This window comes from Eretmochelys imbricata, chromosome 14, assembly GCF_965152235.1.
Source record: "Eretmochelys imbricata isolate rEreImb1 chromosome 14, rEreImb1.hap1, whole genome shotgun sequence".
Lineage (NCBI taxonomy): Eukaryota > Metazoa > Chordata > Testudines > Cheloniidae > Eretmochelys > Eretmochelys imbricata.
The window spans coordinates 2,743,134-2,764,069 of record NC_135585.1 but is presented as its reverse complement, the minus strand read 5'-3'; the positions used below and the strand labels follow the sequence as shown (position 1 = coordinate 2,764,069).

General features: G+C 46.6%; 1 protein-coding gene across 5 annotated transcripts in view; it reads right to left on the bottom strand.

The window, feature by feature from the left end:
• BAIAP2 (BAR/IMD domain containing adaptor protein 2) overlaps nucleotides 1–20,936 on the bottom strand; it is a 70,253-nt gene that overhangs the window by 37,963 nt on the left and 11,354 nt on the right. For 4 of the 5 annotated variants that reach the window (XM_077833185.1, XM_077833187.1, XM_077833186.1 and 1 more), the window contains exons 3-5: nucleotides 5,125–5,186; nucleotides 4,276–4,347; nucleotides 3,300–3,437 (exon numbers count right to left, since the gene is read on the bottom strand). In XM_077833185.1, the coding sequence (XP_077689311.1) occupies nucleotides 3,300–3,437; nucleotides 4,276–4,347; nucleotides 5,125–5,186 (272 nt within the window). The remainder of the gene's footprint in view (nucleotides 1–3,299; nucleotides 3,438–4,275; nucleotides 4,348–5,124; nucleotides 5,187–20,936) is intronic. The other variant, XM_077833189.1, reaches the window with a different exon arrangement.

Sequence of the window (20,936 nt, the reverse complement as noted above, 5' to 3'; positions counted from 1 at the left end):
AGGTAGCAAGTCATCTGGCCTGTAGGTTAATTTTGCCTAACAGGAATGGGTCATTGACACTGTATTTACTCCATAGCCGTGGCTAGAACTAACAGAGACAGACAAGGAGAAAGAGCATTTCAGGCCAGAAGGGTGTTTACAGATCCATGTATTAACTGCTTTCTTAAACTTGCACTCCTCCCAGATGTGCTGCCGGTGAGGCCTGAATTGGAGGTCAGTAACTTCCACAAGAGATTAACTCACTCTATGAATACAGTCATTAACCCCCAAGCATCCTCCCTCACCCCAATACACCCTGTGCCACCATCCAGGTTGCATGTCCATTGCTGTCAATAGAAGGCACAATAAAAACCTCACAGCACCAAGTCTCAGAGCCCGGGTCGACTGACTTGGGCTCCTGGGGCTCAGGCGGTGGGACTGAAAATTGCAGGGTAGATGTTTGGGCTTGAGCTGGAGCCTCGGCTCTGAACCCCTATGAGGAGGGTGGGTCTCAGAGCCCAGGCTCCAGCCCAAGTGTCTACACTGCACTGTTTAGCCTATCCCTCCTCCAGCCCAAACTGGTGTCCGCTGACCTGGGCCAGCCACAGGCGCGCTGCAGATCTTTTAGTGCAGTGTAGGACATACGCAGGAGAGTAATTCCTGATGCTCTGCATATGTCAGTAATGCCTTCTCAGAACGCTTCGTGGGATACATTGAAATGAAATATTATCCCCCATTTATCCCTGCCTGGAAATCCTGAAGCTTTAGTCTCTTAAAATGTGCATATTAAAACAAACAAAAAAAACACAACAAAAACAAACCCCTCTCCCCAAGACACAAACTGCTGTACCCAGCTGTTCTTGAGAGAAGAGTGAGTCTCTCTGCCTAGGGACTCAAATGCAGCAGTCTCAGGAGGGTGCAATCAAAATCTGATTAGAAAACGGTATGCAGTTTTCAAGTACGCTTGACTCAAAAGTCACTATTTAGAGAAGTTATTTGCGGTCTAATGAAAAAACGCCTCCAGCATGTACAAGCTGTCGTACCGAGGGAGTGGAGGGGAGAAGAAATGGATAGGAATTTAAAACCAGGAGGCTACAGAAAATATTTCAGTAGAATGAGATCCAGAGAGAGATGTGTCTGACAATGGAAATTCACCAGGTTGAAAGTTTTATTTCTTGGGTCTTTCACTGATAAGAGAAGAGTCAACCACAGTCAATTCAAGGAGACAGAATTAATTAATATACTGGCTGAGTGGTTAAGGTGCTTGACTATATAGTCTTGAAGGTCATGGGTTCATGTTTTGCTCAATCTCACACTGAAAGGCTACTTACCCATTCTGCAGCTGGGTGAATTGGACCTGATCCCATCAGATTAGAGCAGTCAAAGGCAGCTGGATGGGATGCTAGCCAAATGATTCCATTGTTTGCTGGGAAACTGGCTTGCATCTGCCCAATGAGCCCAATTGACTTCTGACTCTTATACAATACTTTTCATCAGAAGATCTCAAAGCGCTTTGCAAAACTGAATATCATTCGCCAGTTTAAAGAGAGCAGAGAAAGGTGAAGTGATTTGCCCAGGGTCTAATGGCCAACTGAAGAGCCAGGTCTCCTAATTTCCAGTCCCACGTTCTATCGTCTGGACCATGCTCGCTCCCTCCTTCGCTCCTTGCGGGTGTTCAGCTCATTTGTGATGGGAAAATAGGGAGCCATTATCTAAGGGGCTTCCTCGTTTGGGCTGCCTCTGGGGAGTGATGTGTGAAGGGCAAAATAACTCCCTATATAGGGTAAGAATAGTAAGAGGCCGGTATGGTTCCAGCAGGAGCTCTTTAAATGGCCTGAAAAATCAAAAAGGAATCCTATAAATGGAAACATGGACCAACTGCTAAGGAGGAGTACAAAAGAACAGCACAAGCATATAGGGATAAAAGCAGAAAGGCTAAGGTATAAGAGGAGTTACACCTAGCAAGGCACATAAAAAGCAATATGAAGAGGGTCTACAAATACGTTAGGAGCAAGAGAAAGCCAAAGGGGATTGTTGGTCCTCTATCTAGTGAGGAAGACGAGCTACACATGGATGACATCAAGGAGGCTGAAGTATTTAATGCCCAATTTGCTTCAGAGTTAATTATGCTCAGATAAATCAGATAAATTAGTCTCTAAGGTGCCACAAGTCCTCCTGTTCTTTCTTTGATTGGGTTACTGACCTACCCCGGGGTGGGGAGGGTGGGGGAAGAGAGCAGTAGACGTGATATACCTTGATTTTAGTAAGGCTTCTGACACAGTCCCACATGACACTCTAATAAACAAGCTAGGGAAATGTGTCCAACTGAAATTACAATAAGGTGGGTACACAACTGGTTAACAGACCAACCTCAAAGAGCAGTTTTCAATGGTTCACTGTCCAGCCAGGAGGCCATATCTAGTGGCATCTCACAGGGGTCTGACTTGGGTCCAGTATTATTCAATATTTTCATTAATGACTTGGATAATGGAGTGGCGCATATGCTTATAAAATTTGTGGATGACACGAAGCTGGGAGGGGTTGCAAGCACCTTGGAGGACAGGATTAGCATTCGAAACAACCTTGACAAATTGGAGAACTGATCTGAAATTAACAAGATGACATTCAATAAAGTACAAAGTACTATACTTAGAGAAAAAAAAAAAAAATCAAACGCACCACTACAAAATGGGGAGTAACTGGCTCGGTGATAGTACGGCAAAAAGGATCTGGGGGTGATAGTGGATCACAAATTGAATACGAGTCAACAATGTGATGGAGTTGTGAAAAAGGCGAATCTTCTGGGGTATGTTAACCAGAGTGTCGTTCGTAAGACACAAGAGGTAACAGCCCTGCTGTACCCAGCACTGGGGAGGCCTCAGCTGGAGTGCTGTGTCCAGTTCAGGGTACCACGCTTTACAAAAGACTGACAAAGTGGAGATAGTCCAGAGGACAGCAACAAAAGTGATAAAAGGTTTAGAATAACCTGGTCTAGGAGGCCAGGTTACAAAACTGGGCATGTTTAGTCTTTAGAAAAGATGACTAAAGACAAAAAAAAGCTAAGCTCTGGAATAGGCTTCCAAGGGAGGTTGCGGAATCCCCATCACTTTAAGAACAAGTTGGACAAACACCTGTCAGGTATGGTCTAGTATACCATACTTTGTATACAGGCAACAGGACTAGATGACTTCTCGAGGTCCCTTCCAGCCCCACATTTCTATGATCCTATGAACTTAGCGACCAAAGGAGTGCTCAGCAAAGCCCATTTCAGTCAGTACCACTGAGAGTATTGACAGCAGACTACCAGTCAAGAGTCCTACCTGGAGCTCCTTGTCCGAGTACTTCTGAGGGTTTTTGCTCCCTTGGCTCTTCTTCCGAAGTTTTTTCAGCTCTGCCTGGCATTTCTCTAGCGCATCCCCTTTGCTCCTTTGCTCAGTCTGGTATTTCTTCAGCGCAGCCTGAATACAAAACAGGGGGAAGCTCTGAATAGCTGAAACAATGGCTCAGCAGATCAGCTGAGATTTTCTGCTCCTAATGAGCATGGTTTACATTCTCCTTGTAGCCAAGGCCTCCACAACCTCGTTCCTGATGCAGGAGGCATGTTTTAGAACACTGGCATGTTTAAAAGGCAACTGTGCAGCCATCCTCCTCTGGGAGACGAGGGGATACCAGATTCCCAATGACCCAGAAAGCAGAAATATCAGCTTGTTGGTGGTTTCATGGTGGGCTACCAAATTAAGAAAAAGGATTGCTCTCCTCTTTAAAAAAAGAGCAGTCACTACCAGCAATGAAAGTTAATCGGCATGCTCTTTAGCGCCAGGAGCGCAAGATGATCGGAAAGCACCTAGCACATTCTGGAGAGTACCACAATGCAAATAAATAGTCATTCATAATTAGTATCAGTTCATGCAGATTAAACAGGAAATTCTGCTTCTTACAGTACACTGAACCAATGCACGGGGGGGCCAGAATTAGACATTAAAGGGTTAAGTGCGGCCATCACAGGGTTGAGATGGTTAGAGCCCACAGGTTTTAGAGCATCAACAGAATATTTTTTGCTAAAAATCTGCAACATGCCAAGAGGCCAGTCTAACTCCTGCCTCTGTATTCAGGATTACATGAAGGTACTCAGATCCCGAACAAGCAGAGTCAAGGTGGAACACTCGCACCCCCATATTGACTAGGACAAGCTTGGAATGCTGGTGGAGAAGGCAGCAGCAAAGAGAAAGTCAAAAGAAGAGCTGGGAACATGCTCGTGTTGTTTAATATATTAAAATAAAGTTCTGATGGACTTACACTTAGATACCTGGAATCCAGTTCTACTTTCTGCTCCAGTTGCGTCAGTAGCTCGTTGTGAAAAGACTTCAGCTTGAAGACAAAAACCAAAGTACGTATTCTAGCAAACACTGACCTGGCCTCGAATTCAAAAACACAGAGCGAGCATGAGCGTGTGATACAGAGGATAGTTTCATGACGAAGAGACAAGGGGCTCATGGAGAGCAGTGGATGAAACAAGACAGAGCGTGAAGACAGACAGACATAGCAAATACAACACAGAAAGAGGCACGTTAACATTAGGGCAGCCAATTGGATACGGGAAAAACAGGTATATAATTGGCTACATAAAGGAAGAGAGGCTTGACGGTCTGACAGAAACAGATGGAAGCCCATATGGAGAGCCTGGACATCAGCAGGCCAACAACCAAGTTTTAGATAAAGTCGGTCTCTGTGGATAAGAAACTGAAGCCCATTGTGTTCCCTGGACACAGCATCGAAGTCCTCCAGTGCTAACTGGCTCTGCGTGAAGTAGATTTGTTGAGTAGCTGGCTCTTTTGCCCAGACAATACCATTTTTACAAGTGCTCTCTAGACATCCTAGCGTTTTTTTGATCCTCCCTGCACAATTTATTCTTTTCTTCAGTCAGGGTTTACCAAGTGAGGTTTCTACTCTTAGCTAAACGCTTGGCAATTATTTCATGCATCCCCTCTGTGCAGTCCTGTGGTGCAGTTCCACACTGAAATGCAGCTAAAGGCCAACAAATTGCTGACACAGCTGCTGGTCCCAAAGCTTCCTGCTGGTCGCCCTATGTATTTGGCCCACCCAGACTCCTCTAGAAAACATGTCTGCAAGCTGTACAGTACTTACCATCTCTTCTAACTGATTTTGAATCTGCCTGTGAACTTCTGCCATCTGGAAGAGAACATCCCCTAGAAAGACAAGAGAAAAGGAGAGGATTTTAAAGACCCTACACTCTCTGTAGACATCACACACAGCGATGCAGCTGGGAAGGAGGGGGGCATTAGTATCAACAAGATTGAAGGAATGAGAGATCAGACTACGTGCTTTACAGTTTGAGTTTACAGAATAAGCTCAGGGCTCTTGGGCATCCATGGAGTGTGTTTACATCAGATGCTCATTTAAATCTCAAGCATGCAGATGTCTAGCTAGGAGGGTTGGAAACCTACACACTGCCCCTTTCTGATTATAAGGAACAAGCAGCAGCATGAGCAGAGCACCCTGGAACCCTGCACAAGTGTGAACTGCCTGTACCGGAAGAGTCTCACCACGCTGGAAGCATAGTTCTGCTTGCTACAACCACCCCGAGGAGCACAAGCATGCTACTACAGTCCCAAGCTTGAGTCAGCACTAAACCTGTTCCCCAGCATGGCACTAGAGGGTGCTGTGAAGCTGAAGGTTCTAGCTTTTGGACATCCCCCCACCACCCATGGTCATTAAGGGATCCCCTCAACACTTACTCCAGGTGTTTGGTCATTAGCCCTGGTGTCCTGGCTAGAGTCCAGACTGGATAATTCTATTCCACATCCCTTTCCCCCGCCAAGCGTAGCTCAACAGGGAAGTTCTTCCTCACATTCAAAGACTGGAGCATACAGTAGTGGTGACATAGAATGGCTGCTGCATTCTCCCCCGGCAGAGAATGCATTTCAGTGGGGAGTAACCCACTCCCTTCTTTCTATAGCCGGGCATGGTTTTTTGAAGTACTTGGAGATCCCTCAGGATACGAGGCAATGTGTCAGCCCCCCATGGACGCCCTAGCGACAGAATGAAAGGAACACCTGCAAGAGCCAGTCTCTGCTATAACAAAAATATGGAGCAGAGATATTGGAGGAGGGGAGTTGCTTCAGTCCTAGAAGGAGATGAGGTCTCGTCAGAGGAACATACCATATGGGAACAAAAACACCAATTCACAGAAATCCAGCAGTAGCAAGGGCAGGAAGTAAGAGCCTACGTAATGGGCCCAGAGAGGCTGCTCACGGCCCCACACTGCAAAGGTGGTGAAGCTACCGTCAAGGAAAAACGTGGGGGGAAAAAGGTCTTGAGTGCAGGAACAGTAGCCATAGTTACAGCCGCTAATCCCAGCTCAGCCCTGCTGATGTGTCTCATATCAAGCATGGCCGTTTTGAACCGGAGGAGCGATGCAGTTAGGAACTATTTTACTCTAATTCCCCTCAGCTCCCTCACCCTTCTCCAGTTCCCTCCTGCTTCCGACGACAGGATGGCCACTCTGGGCTCTCCCATAGGTTGGCAGTGGCAGCTCCGTGGGGACCTGAATTGAGCCTCCCTCCTCTGACAGGAGTTCTCTGTGCTTCCAGCCTCTTCTATTTTACAGGGCAAGTGTCAGCATCCTACTGAACTTGTCCTGGCCACAGCGCTACTCAAGACACACTGCTGACAGTCAGGGCTGCCAAACGGCTCTTTCTGGATTATAACCCCCCTCCCAATACACTGTGCTAGGAATTGCACATGGCAACAACTGATGATCTAAGTAACCTCGCAGGCCGATTGAGTCTCTTTTACACAGTGTTGGCTAATTCTGCTCTGTTCTCGTGAGCGCTCAGCACCTACCAGCCAGGCTGCAAGCGTCTGTCTATTAAAGGGAATGTAACAAAAACAGAGTCCTCACTAAAGATCAGTTCCTGCAGAGCAGACCCTGAGCTCCTGGTGCAAGGAGACTGGCAGGAGCAAGCCCTGCCTTATACAGGGCCAACCTCAGACAGCTAAATGCCGAAAGAAGCGACATCAGGGTGGGAAAAGCAGGTACAATCTCATCTCACGGGCAACACACAGGTGCCCAAATTAAACAGGCTAAAAAAAGAGGGGTAAGAACCACATAAGTGTTTAAGTCAGGGGTCTCACTTCCACCCACGACAGGCTGCACTTATAGAATTTAAAGTTACCACTCTGTCCAGCCATTGGAGTGGGTCTAGGCTTGACCGGGGCTGAGACCCATGCATGTTGTGTATTGTACCATGGTGTGCAGCAACATGAACCGGGATGGGGTGGGGAAGGGATGCCTTGCTTTTGTGGGCTGAATTTATTTGCACACGCTCTCTCTCAAAACTTTTTCCCAACATTAAAAAAAAAAAATTACCACTGAGCGCCAATCCCTTATGTTATTATCAAGTAGCTGGTGGGTAACAATCTTATCTACTCATGGCTTGATAGGGTAGGGTTATAACTGCACCTTTGGAAGTTGGTAAAGCATGCATCCAATGCCAGTGCACCCACAGGCATTAAGCAAAGCCACGGAGGACAGCTGACCTGGACTGGGGGAGTGGGCGAGAGAGGAAGCGCAGTTTGGATTTCCCCCATTTGAAACTTCACAGGATTCTGGCTACTCTGGCGTTTTGGGGAGAGCAAGCTTGTCTAGAACCTGGTTCTGAGTGATCTCAACCCACACTCTTCTCCACAGGTAGTTTCTCCAAAAGCCGATGTAAGGATCATGTGGGCTGTTCTAGCCAATGAGCCAGCAGAGGCTCACCACAAGGCTCCTTGCAGAGCCGTGTAAAAAGTTCAAGAAGAAGCTATTCAGCCTTAATGCTCTCACAGCCAGCTGTTACCATCACAAATCTCAGCAATGAATAGTTTCGTGCATGAAAGGGAAGGTCTGGGCAAAAGGTTAACACTACAAAACCTACAGGAAATTGCTCTCCGGTTGATAGGTGAAAGTTAAATGGTGGGAAGCGCATGGTTCTCTCTATATTGAGGACAAGAAAAATGATGTAATGTTATAACTCAGCTGTTATTTCTTCCACGGACAATGCATCAATACATGCATTTTTATCTTCTAAGCACTCTGCTGACACGAATTCTCACACCACCACCTCCATTTCACAGGGAGCCAGGCAGGTTAAGTGATATACCCACCATCACAGGAGGAACTGTTCACGGCAGACTCACGAGTGGAACTTGGGTCTGTCTGGCTTACACCACGCCTCTCAATGCATTGTGCAAGGGTGGAGGTTCTCATAAAGAGGGTGTACAAACATTCAGTCAAGCACCATCTGGGCCCAGCCCTTTAAAGAACCAGTGAGAGCCATCTCTGCTCCAAGAAGTTTGCAGTCTAATTCAGAAAAAGATGAAAGGGCCCATCCCAAACATTAGAGGGAGAGGTAATACCCCCTTCCTTCCCCCCACCCCTCAAGACACACACTTTAAACCCGACCCTAGAGACTCCTCCTGGCGAAGATTTTAAATCTTGGTTTACAGCTTTCTTTCTACAAACTCCCTTTGCCCCTTGCAAGACAATGCCCTCTGAGCACTGGTGACCAGAGCTGAAACCAATCCCACTTCAAAAATAAAAAAAAATCTGGACACGTGGCACAAACGAGTAGCTCTCCCCACCCAATGGCAGCAGCACCACAGACCCAGGCAACATACTAGAGATTTATTATACCAGAATGCAAGCCATTCCCAGCAGCTCCCCAATCCAGGCTTCCTCCAGGATGGCCACAGGGATACTAGCAGCAGATAAAATGCACTTCTAAACCTCAGTTAGCCTCTCCCGGACTGCAGGATGTATTGGCGTGCTCAGAGTGCTCACCTTGAGCTACACAAGTCTATAAAAGCCACCACCCAAGTCATTTTATCTTAAAGCTGCTGCGAAGATAAACAGGGCCCGGAAGCAAGGAAGGGGTTAAAATCCGTGAATAAAACCTCACGGAAATTCAAATTTAAGTATTTAAAAGGGTCTATGACATGGATTAGAATCTGCAACATCATACTAATCCAGGACAAGAGCACAACATCTTTCGCTGCTGAGAGTTTGGTGAATTTCAGGAGGAGGATTTATGGCTTATACCCTGCTAACATCCAAAGGCCCTGATCAAGATGCCTACCCGGTTGTGCAGGGCTTTGTATAAAGGGATGAGTTACTCCCAAGATCACTGGAATGACAAATGTGCAAAGGTCACTCCCACGTCCAGGGTTTTGGCACCACACAGAACAGCGTTCGTAATGGAAACGCCAACGCAACCATCACCTTGCAGTGAACTTGCGAGTGAGGCAAGCACATGGGTTACACAGTTACTTACGCACACATGTTAATTAACTCACACAACCCCCCACTTGGTAGGGAAAAGCAGCCAGTGGCTAAGACTTGCCTGGAGCTACGGGGCAGCAATGGGAGTTGAACTCTGGCTCTTTGTCATGTGCTCCAAACACACCTCTCTAAGTCAGGTCCGGAGTCAGGTAGGGACAATGTCATGGTTGCAAAGAATGTAAACAGACTAGATACACAAAGCAAACCAGAATTGCTATTTTAGTCTACGTCTGACTCACACAACCATTTTCAGAGAACTATAGGCACCATTGTGAGTCCACTGGGCTCTAAACCCACCACACCCAAAGAGAAACAGCTAAACAGGTTGTTTCACATGGCTTTCTGGGGCTGCTATCAGCCAGAGTTTGCATGCTAACCTCACAGAGGGTGGAACACCACACACAGGGCTGCACCTCCCTTTGTGCAGAGAAAAGTTTCACCTTGAGGTTTTCCAGGCCTAGGGATGGTCTCCACCACCATTTCCTCTCCCCCTCCGCCCCATTATGCATTTCAATCAAGCGGTTAAGTGCATCAGACCACAGAGTAACGCCAATCGGACAGAGACTCTCAAGCCATGCTGCCACTTGTTCTAAAAATCCACGAACCAATCTGACTTGTAATGGGAGCGAGAAGCCAAGCTGGAGCTGGGAAAGCAATCAAACAATATGTCCGAAGGGCCAATGGGCTCCAGACAGTTTGCCACTAACTCACTAGAGTTGCAAGATTCCTGCCAATAGAAGTCTGATCTCCTCTAGCACTGGGGCTAAGCATTGGCTCCTGCCCCAGACTTAGCATGCCAAGCCAAGAGCGTTCAGCCTGACCGGGAGCACCCCCCCACCCCCGAGAGTGGGGGAAGGGCCAAGCAGTGACAAGCCAACCCTGCAGTGCAATCAAAGTGGCGAAGGCCTTGCCTTCACTGCTAAAGAAGGTTTTTTAACCTTCGAGTAACTCAGGCATGGGAGCTACCCAGCGGAAAAAACAGGGCAGACGCGGCACTTGGGTTTTACCCTGAGGAGCAGTTACCGAGGGCAACCTCTGGAGGGGATTTAGGGCAACTTACCTCGCAGTAAAACTCAAGTGCCTGGTCTTCGCACCTCGGGATCGCGCACAGGCGTTAGTTACCCTGAGGTAAACAACTCCCCACCTCTTGAGCAGTGAAGAGAAGGCCAAAGAAGGGACACAATCCCCGCCCCCCCCCACACCCCCGTCAGACTCATTTAGCTTTGACTGAACTGACCACGAACCTCTTGCCATTCAGAGGAAAATGCAAGAACCACTTTAACCAGGCTTCCTACATAGGGTGACCAGCTGTCCCAATATTAGGGCCTGTGTCTTACATACGCAACTACACCATCCCAGCCCTGGGAAAAAAAGAAGTGTCCCAATTTTTCACACTTGCTATCTGGTCACCCTATCCCCACAACAAAACCACATTAAAAAAATAAAGCTGCGAAGTCCAGGGCTTGCTGACTACAGGGAAGCCTGAACATATCACAACAGGCACATGTTAGCGTTTGCAGGTACTCCTGAGACCACACTGGAGGACCCCACACATACAAATTGTCCTCTGTAGTGTAGAATACACAAAGATACAAACAGCAGCTGACCTAGAGTTTACAGACTAAAAAGACAGAGTGCACTGATAAAAAAAGCGTTCTCCTCACTTCCAGATTTATCCCTGATTATAAACTCACCTTTCTGGAAGCATCTCAGCAATTCTAAATGCAGTAGAAGGCAGATAGCTACAAGTTTGCTCTACAGAGGAGGTACCTCTTGACCAAAGTGGAACACTAACAATGCTGACAAAACAATTCTTCTGAACCAAACCAGGAGAGCCCTGGTGCGGAAGTGGAACAGAGAAGACAGGACACAAGCAACTGATTAAGAAAGTTGACTCTTTAATTAAAAAGAAAAAAAAGACGGCAATTAAATAAATTGGGTACCACTTCAAAACTAGGTCTTCATTACCCAACGCTACCTTAAATTGAACATCAACGGAGCAAGAGGTATCAGGAGAGGAATACTACTTGTTTTTAAAGCCACCGCTGAAGCGATCATTCTTTGGCCAAAGACAAGCCTGAAACCCAGCATTTGGGCAGCAGTTTGATCAGCTGAAAGCAGGATTCTAGGGGAACAGGTCTGTACGGGGATATTTGTAATCCTCATCTAGGAGCAACTTGGCAGCAGTTTTATTTCACGCCTCCCCCAAACAGAGTAAAGGAAACCTCAGCTTTGGTAGTTCAAGGGGAATGAGATTCTTGGCCTGCCTGTGGGCAGCCAATCTTAGAATCAGAATATCAGGGTTGGAAGAGACCTCAGGTGGTATCTAGCCCAACTCCCTACTCAAAGCAGGAGCAACACCAACTAAATCATCCCAGCCAAGGCTTTGTCAAGCCGGGCCTTAAAAACCTTTAAGGATGGAGATTCCACCACCTCCCTAGGTAATGCATTCCAGTGCTTCACCACCCTCCTAGTGAAATAGTGTTTCCTAATATCCAACCGAGACCTCCCCCACTGCAACTTGAGACCATTGCTCCTTGTTCTGTCATCTGCCACCACTGAGAACAGCCTAGCTCCATCCTCTTTGGACCCCCCCCCTTCAGGTAACTGAAGGCTGCTATCAAATCCCCTCTCACCTCTTCTCTTCTGCAGACTAAATAATCCCAGTTCCCTCAGCCTCTCCTCGTAAGTCATGTGCCCCAGCCCCCTAATCATTTTTGTTGCCCTCCGCTGGGCTAATCTTACCCTCCTCTATGTCACCAGCATGGCAGGAAGTCAGGGAAATTCAGCTCTCTTAAATATGTAAAAACCCAAAGATGAAGATGAACCAGAAAGGAGCGCTGGGGGGACGTGGCCAGAAGACAGCCCATGTTTTCCTATTTGTGCAGGAGGTATCCCCTCGTTATGGTTAACATGGATGGGGAGAAGCTCTGGAGGCTAGAATACTACCAAGGGGAGCAAAAAACAAAAAGGCATTTTAAACAGTTAAGAAATAAAACTGGCGACACTAGGAAAGCAGATGGATTGCAAGATTGTGTGTCCTGAAACCCTAGATGAAGATCAATCAGATTTTTCAATGGCTGGTTAGATGCCTTTAGCTAAATCCTTTGATGTCAAGCAAAAGGCATTCAAATCCAAGGAGAATGAATGGCAGCGCCTCAGAAGTAGGACAGCTTGTGCAGCCAGAGTTTTAGTGCTTAGAGAAGGAAGACAAGCCCACGAAGAGAATTGTGCTTTTTTCCCCACCCAATGGGGCCAAGTAACAGCTCATTTCAGCCCTGCTTGCGTGGAGGGACTTTGGGCATTCGTCGAATAAGGCTGGTCTGGCATCTTTGGGTGAAACAAATCATTGCTTATGCTGTGTACAGAGCTGCACTGAGGAAAGTTTAACGACCAGGGGTGAAATCCTGGCCCCATTGACATCAGTAGGAGTTTTGCCATTGGACTTCAATAGGGCCAGAATTTCACCCTGGAAGTACAACCAGTCTCTTAAGTTTTGGACAATGTGGGGGGGAGCGGGGGTGGCTGTCAGGAGATCACGCCCCATTTCATCTGTTTGTATAACACAGGGGACCGATAGATCGCCAGTAAGTCAGACTTGTACCATTTGGATACCAGGAAATGGTAGCTGGAGCTCAGTTCTGCAGAGGCTTAGGAACAGCTGCTCCATGGATTCTTATGGAATGTAACAGCCCCCTGTGAACCATTCTAATTGCATATAGCTCTCATGCAGTCCATCCTCAAGGATACATTAGGCACTTGGTGAAACTGGACTTCTCCACACCAGTGAGATTTGTTAAACACAACGGTTATGTTTTCATCCTTGTTTTACAATCTTATTTCTTCTCAATGTTAACATCTGGGCTTCAAGCCGATGAAATGCAGCAAATGGTACAGATGGGATCCAGGTTACGGAGACATTTGTTTCAATACTGAAGCCTCAGCCAAGCAACATGGATTTGAGGACTTGACTTTGCCATCATCCATTCTAAAAAGCAACAGGGAGCAAGATCAAGCTTCAAACATCTGTAGCTGGGGCAGGGGGTGGGTCACCCAGCCCAGTGCCTGGCACAAGTGTAGTACAAATGCTCCATTTCCTCTTGAAATGGTTTGCCTCCATTTATTTCCTGCAGCTAAAAAACCAAACAAGCATTTGCCAGAGTTCTATTAGCAACTCACCAGCCCTATGGGACTGTGCTGGAAAGCAGAGGAAATCTTTGCAGTTGATCAGTTCTGGTCCCATCGTTTATTGGGATCCAACTATTAGACAAACTGGATCTAGTTTCTTTATTTAAACACGAGAGAAGCCATAGAATAGGTCAGCTGCTTTTCCCCTGTATTTAAAGCAAACCCAAAAGTCTAGCATATTACAGAAAATTAACTTTTTTTTTTTTTTTTTAAACTAAGCAGTTATCTAGCTGCATTTTTACTACTTATATGTTAAAGAGATTCTGCACCAAGGGTCAGCTCTTTTCTTTTAGGTAGCTGTTCCCCTCCAAATACATGCATTTTCCCCCTCTCCCCCGGCATTCATCAGTGAATCTCCAATGTCCAATTACCCAGGAAGCTTACACAGGGGAGAGGTAGTGACTATATTCAGGGTAAAGTACTAATTAGCTGACACAGGAGGTCATCAATATACAGACCTCATTACAATGGCAAAGACTCAGCCAACAAGAAATTACATGAACCTTCTGCATTTGAGCACCAGTAACCCTAGTGAAGGGAAGGGGGAGGGAGAGGAAACAAATGCCTCCAATGCCCAAATGTGGCAGAGGAACAAGAATTGTTGATAGGTGCTGGTTCAGCATCACAGCAGCTGTAGCCTTCTTCATACAGGACACAGAATCTGTTAGCGATATCCATAAACCTGAACGACTAGGCCTGCTTCTTGCAGAGCAGGTCTCCCCTAGAAGGCAGGTGGGGGAGATATTCCATTTTAAAAACTCTGAAACCTTTAAAACTTCTGGTTACTCAGAATGACAGCAATTTCTTCTAAGGCAACGAGCAGCTTTATCACAGGAAGAGCGAGAACAAACCGCATGTATTTGAAGGGACAATGGTATCTTGAAAGCTAGTTTACAGTAAAACCTCAAGTACCAGTAGCTCCAGGTTTGTCATGCCCGTTTTCGTGGTTTTGCTGTCACATTTTTCTCTTAAAAAAAATAAAAAGGTACCTCTGGTATGGAAGTTACAGAAACAGGGGACTCTAGCTACATGCAAAGTGCTGAGAAATGCAAGAGGTAAGCTAAGTGGAGAGACATTTCTCTCTCAACTTTTCATACCAGTCTTATCAAATGGTAGGTGAGAACTCAAAGAAGAGAGAGTTAAGTTGACTTTCCTGTTAATCACCAATAATCTCAGGCCATCTTAACACACCCCACACAAGTTATGCACTAGTACTTTATCGGTACCTGGTCAAATAGCATAGCTGGAAAAGGTTCGTTCAGCCAAGAGACAAGGAGAAACCTGCCATTCAGCTATGCACACAGCGACTTTGATATGCATGATGCACCTTTCTGACGCACACACCTATAACAAAACATTCTGGATCCCACTGAGCCCATGTGAAGAAATCCCTAGTCAGCCTGTCTCATTTCCAGACTTATTTCTATGGGAGTCAATAAATCTTCTTTCCTTTTCACAAGGTCTTTTGTTTTCACATACGCCAGCAGATGTTTGGAAGGTGATAAGAATTTTTAAAGTGCAACCTTCCCACTCCCCCTCACTTCCGCCACCCAAAATGGAGAGACAAAGAAAATCAGCCCCCATCTGAAATTTGTCAGGCTTATCAAGGTTACTAACTGGATTGCAGAAACTGGCTAATTGAGAGTCAGTCATTTGTTAGGCTGTGGGCTGTAGCAATTCCCAGTTAAAGGGACAGGCAGCCTCTTTGAGATTTAGGGATACTGAGACCTCTGCCTTCAAAGGTAGGCAAGTTTGGGAGCCTCAACAGGCTGGTGATCTCTCTTAAAGACATTACTGTTGGAGGAGTAACTAAAAATAAGAGGTTCCTACCATGCTGTAGAGACTGGCTAGAAACAACCACTAAACAATGTGCTCTTTCAACAGGTGTTCATTTAACAGCACTCCACGGTCTCCCAAACTATTTTGGTTATGTAAACAGGAAATGTTTATTTGCATAATAGCTCCGACTTTCACAGCCTCCAAAGCTTTCCTGCTGAAGTCAATACAGGCACCAAAACAGAAAATCCATTGTTGGGGCAGTCATTAATTTAAGAAGGGTTTTCACTGCATTTTGGTACTTTTGATGTTACAGAGGAAAATCCATTTCCTGCAGGATTTGTGGATGCTGGCTTTAAGCGGACTGTACTGAATTAATGTTCGTACTCCTTAGTCACGATGTTGATGATCAGCTTTTCCCAGCGAAATGGGAATGGTAACAGTGATTGTTTTGACCAAGGTTATAGTGTACAGAAAAGCATTAAAGAAAGCCTAGCCTATGAAAGTCAAAGTCCCAGACAACGGACACTTTACAGATAGTGAAGCAAAGCTACAGAAGCGACTGGTACAGAGTACGCGTTCTGGCTACATTCTGAACCTGAAGGAAACAGACGACCTATGTGAAGCATGAAGAGGAGGGAAGAGGGTACAAACCACATGCCTTTTTTTGTATGCAGGGTGTGCTGCTGTACAGAGCGGGCTCTTCATCCTCACACTGAAGAAGTCAATAGGCCTCGAAAATAGACACTCACTAGGTCGGCGGTTTCATTCGGACTTCACGGTCAAAAATCAAGCAGCTAAAAATCCCATGCGCTATCCTGAGTGATTCATCGCTTTGCACACCGGGCTTCCCGGGAACACATGCGCAGCTGGTCTCTTGTCAAGGGGCTGAAGAAAGGAATGGCAGCCGGCCATCGGGGCGCAGGGAGGAGAGGCAGAGTCAGAAAGTCTGCTTCCTGAATCATGGGGAGGCTAATGGCACAGCTGTATCTCCAACCAGATTTAAGGGAGGCCAGAGAGCTGCTGTGAAGAGCGTTCGCCCCGTGTTTCAAACAGACTCACCAGCAGCAGTATGAAGATGCACTCTCCCTACTCCCTCCCCCAGAGTAACCCCTGGCACCATTCCCCAAGGCAGTTACTTTAAATCTGAGAAATTTTAGGATTAAGCCACACGACGGCACGGCTTCCTATGTGTACAGGGCACAGTTTAGGTCTCTGACCGATGAGCTCTTAACAGGATCACAAATGGGAGAGGTGCAGAGAGGCCTTTCTCCTGTCAGTTCAGGGTTATCGGTGATTCAGTGCTTTGCCCAGTCCCATGTTAAATGACTCAAGCAATGGGGCTTCCACGACTTCCAAAGGGAGGTTACTCCACCAGCTAATAGGACTCGCCACAGGGGCGCTATTCCACAGTCTGATAGGCCTGGCCGTTAGGCAGCATTTCAGGACATTCAGCTTGGGTTCTCCTTTGTATCCCTCGCAGATGAGACTGTAAACGGATGTGTTAAGCAATTGAGCAGCACCCAACACCATTAGCCAGCTCCATAAGCAGCAGTCCCTGGTCCCTCGTACATCTGTTTCCAGATTAACTGCCTTACTCAGACAAATGACCTTTAACATTCACAGCGTTTATAACTATCTCTCTGCTGCCATAGGAAGCTGCTACCTGAGAACTGCAAAGCCAATTAAGAGATTAATACAATGCCCCAGAAGATTTGGCACAGTACTACAAAGCTTCCCATCTGGGCCAAAGGCACCAGTACGTTCAAGAGGCAGGGCATGCTCTGGTTCTACGCTTAAAGAACACACCTCACACGTTAACAATTCTATCAAAACCAGTTTAACAAGTAATATCCGGACTTCCCCAGCCCCAACAGGCCACATTGCTCAGTTCCTAAATGAGCACGCATATGCCCCCCCAAATCCAACTGTCCATGCTAGAATGCAGGCAGGCAGTATTCTGGTCCTGGGATGGGATTCTCCTTAAGTGATCTGCCATGGAGCCTCGCCAGGCTTTTCTCCTGCAGATCAGACTACAGAAATCCTTCTCAGCATGCAGTAAAAGCAAAGCAGAATGTACCCTTGCCCTAGAGGTGTTTATCATACATCCATCTGCAGTTTCTAAAGGGTGTATTTTAAATCTTGCCTTACAAGGGCAGTTTTTAAGGTTTGGAAGTCTAGTCTTCTCCACTTACATTACAAACAGCTCCAGAACAAAGCTTTAACACGGCGGTGCCATCGGTTAGAATTAGATCGGGCAAACTGTATATCAAATGCAAATCCCAGAAGGAAATTGTTCTCCATCAGAGGGTAGTTTCATCTCAGCAATGGGAGATTAACCACCCTATTCTCCTTCCTCTTTCAGGGAAAGTTCCTGCAGCAGCAGCCTTGAGAGATCCGAGAGGAACCCTGTGAATAGGGAACCACGGCTTCTCCTCCAGCTCTGCAGGGGTTTTCTGGACTTGCTCTGCAACTCCCCCTGTGAAGTCTAGTTAGAGTCTCACCATGCCAGTGCCCACTGGGCAGAGAGGAAAGTCACTAGCTGCTGATAATTGCTTGCTGGGAGGAGGAAGGGGGAGAAAATGCAGAGCCTTGACCACGACCCACTGTGTAACTAGTCTCGAAGGACCATGCCCGAGGCACCTCGGAGAGCATGACCCCTTGGCTGGTGACTCAGTAAAATTTTAAGGACATTCTTCAGAAGCTCTTTCCAAAGACCGTGTCAGTTCCAAGCCCAAACCCACCAGGCTCTACAGTGACCAGTTGCTCTTCAGCCAAGCTCTCAGCATCGAACCCCCTTCTGAAATCAGTACACAGCTCCTCCAAGACACCTCTGAATCCCTGTTCTTGGTGTTGCCATAGTGCCTCGGAGCCTTTCTTATGGGCCTGGACCCATTGTGCCTAAGCATGGCACACACTGAATTAAGCAGCACAAGGAGTCTCTCCCCGAGGTGGAGTTCGCACCATGGGCGCGGGTCTAGTTTTTCTGCATAGGGAACAAGAACTGAAGAGATGCCGACAGACACTAAAATGAAACAAGCAGGGAAAGGGTTTGAAAGCCACGTCCCAGTGAAGCGAAGTGAAAGAGGGCACGTCTACGCTGCAGAGAGACTCTCAGAGCCCAGGGCACACTACGGGGCTAAGAACAGCAGCAGGCTTTGCCCCTTGGGCTGGAGCCCAGGCTCTGAAATCCAGCGAGGTGGGAGGGTCTCAGAGCCCAGGCTCCAGCCTGAGTGGGAATGTCTCCACTACTATTTTTAGCCCCACAGCCCGAGTCCACTGACCCAGGCTCTGAGGCTCACTGCCTTTTTTTTTTTTTTTTTTGGGGCAGTGTAGTTGTACCCTCAGTTCCCAGGAACATCCAGGCAACTAATCTATAGTTTCACTGCTGGCCGGACTGCACCTCACCCCCACCCAAACCTGGGTATACTTGCTTGACTTGCAGCACCCCATGCCTATGAAAGACCATGAAAACCCTCCCTTAAGTTTTCTTCTCCAACACCAAGTCATAATGCTTCAGAACCACCAGCTACAGACACTTAATTTACAATATGTCTGACGGCACATTGTTTTCCTTTCAGGGCAGCATACCGTGAAATATCGAATACTCAACTCCCACTCAACAACTCATTAACAAGGGCTCAGAGTAACTTCCTAGAGCAGCTTTGTGCACGATAGGTGTTGCCCTTCTTTTCAGCAAGGATCCACACAAATCATTGGAGAGCATCTCAGTACACCAAGTCAGAGCAGAAGTCTGCCTGTGCTCTCTGGGTAGCGCCCCACCTAATCTGCAGCATCAATGAAAAGAAACATTCAGGGAATTCCTTACTTCATGCAATCTCTCCCCAAGTACCTACCTACCTAGGGAGTCTCGTCACTTTCCATATATCACTGTTCTTAGCACACGTGCAAACATAAGGCACAGTCCCTGCCTCTAGAAGCTTCCACTCTAAGACCCAGACAACACAATACGGACCCTGAGCCGCCAGCGCAAACATGCAGTGGTGAGGACATCCAGGAGAGATCACGGCAGAAAGCTTAATAGCTATTTAAACACAAATGTCTGCCAGAGAGGAGGGAGACGTGATCCCAGTACAGCTTCAGCACCTCTGGCCCTTTCGGTCAGAGGCAGAGAAAGCTCCAAATAGACTTCCAGCTCAAGTCTGGTCTTCCCTTATTTTCCTGATATTTTAAAGATAGAAAGAGAAGCAGTGAAATAATGGTCATGTTCTTTGTGCATCAGGAAGAGAAGCATACAAAAAGGTAAAGCCCAATTTTCCCCTGTACAAGGCACTTTTAAGGCCCTCTCCGGGGCATGCAGACAGAACATTCCAAAATCGGTTGCTGTTGGTTTGCTACTGAGCATCGAGAGGAAGGAGGCGATTTTCATCCCCCCCTCTTCCATGAGATGGCATTTGTCTACACATGAAGTCCAGTGTTGTCAACTTGAGGCTTCCTAGTGGAGTTCTGATCGGAGCAGACACCAGAGAGACACTTCTACTTAAACCAGAGTGTCTATTAAAGGAATAAGAATAAAGCATTCTGGCTGTATGTTACTACATGAGATCATCCTTTCTACACACTTGTCTTTTATACATTCTCCACAATCAGATTTTAGACTAGGAACCAGAGAGCAGAGAATTAAATGTGTGTGGGTGGAGGCCTGAGGTGGATTAGAAAGGCTGCTGACAGATTTCAAACAAACTCAACAAGCAACATTCATTAAACTCACAAGATTCAACTCAGAGGAGTGAACAAACACCACCAGGAGGATTCAGTAAGCCTGGGTTCTCAAGACAGGCTGGAAAGTTGTACAGGACTAAAGGAATAAAACTTGCGATGGCAGTTTTTCCACTTTCGGCTCAGTCAAAATGGAAAGAGCCCATTACACTCACACATTCATTCTACAAATGTTACAACAGGCTGGAAATCTGAGACATGGACTCTACCCTCACAATATTCCTCATTAACTTTTATAAAGGGGTCAGACACATTTGACAACAGTCCCTCTTCCTAGAATGGCAAGAAAGCAATGTCTACATTCTGGAGAAGAAAGGTTAAGCAGCCAGCGACCTGGGACTTTCTCCCCTGGATGGTAGGACAGCAGAGTTTGGCATTCAGCTGTGTCAGACTTCGCATTCTTCTTCAAAACAACAAAAATATCCCAACTGCCTGCCTGGTGGGTCTTGCCTACATGCTCAGGGTCTAACTCAGTGGTTCTCAACCTTTCCAGACTACTGTGCCCTTTCTAGAGCCTGATTTGTCTTGTATACTCCCAAGTTTCACCCCACTTAAAAACTTACAAAATCAGACATAATACAAAAGCATCACAGCACACTATTACTGAAAAATTGCTGACTTTCTAACTTTTACCATCCAATTATAAATCAATTGGGATAGAATTATTGTACTTCTATTTCAGTGTATAGGATATGGAGCAGTATAAACAAGTCATTGTCTATGAAATTTTAGTCTGTACTGACTTTGCTGGTGCTTGGTACGTAGCCTGTAGTAAAACTAGGCAAAGATCTCGAGGAGTTGATGGACCTCCTGGAAGACCTGTGCGTATGTCCAAAGTACTCGTACCCCTCGTTGAAAAACACTGGTCTAACTGATTGACCCAGGGGAAAATTCCTTCCTGACCCCAAATATG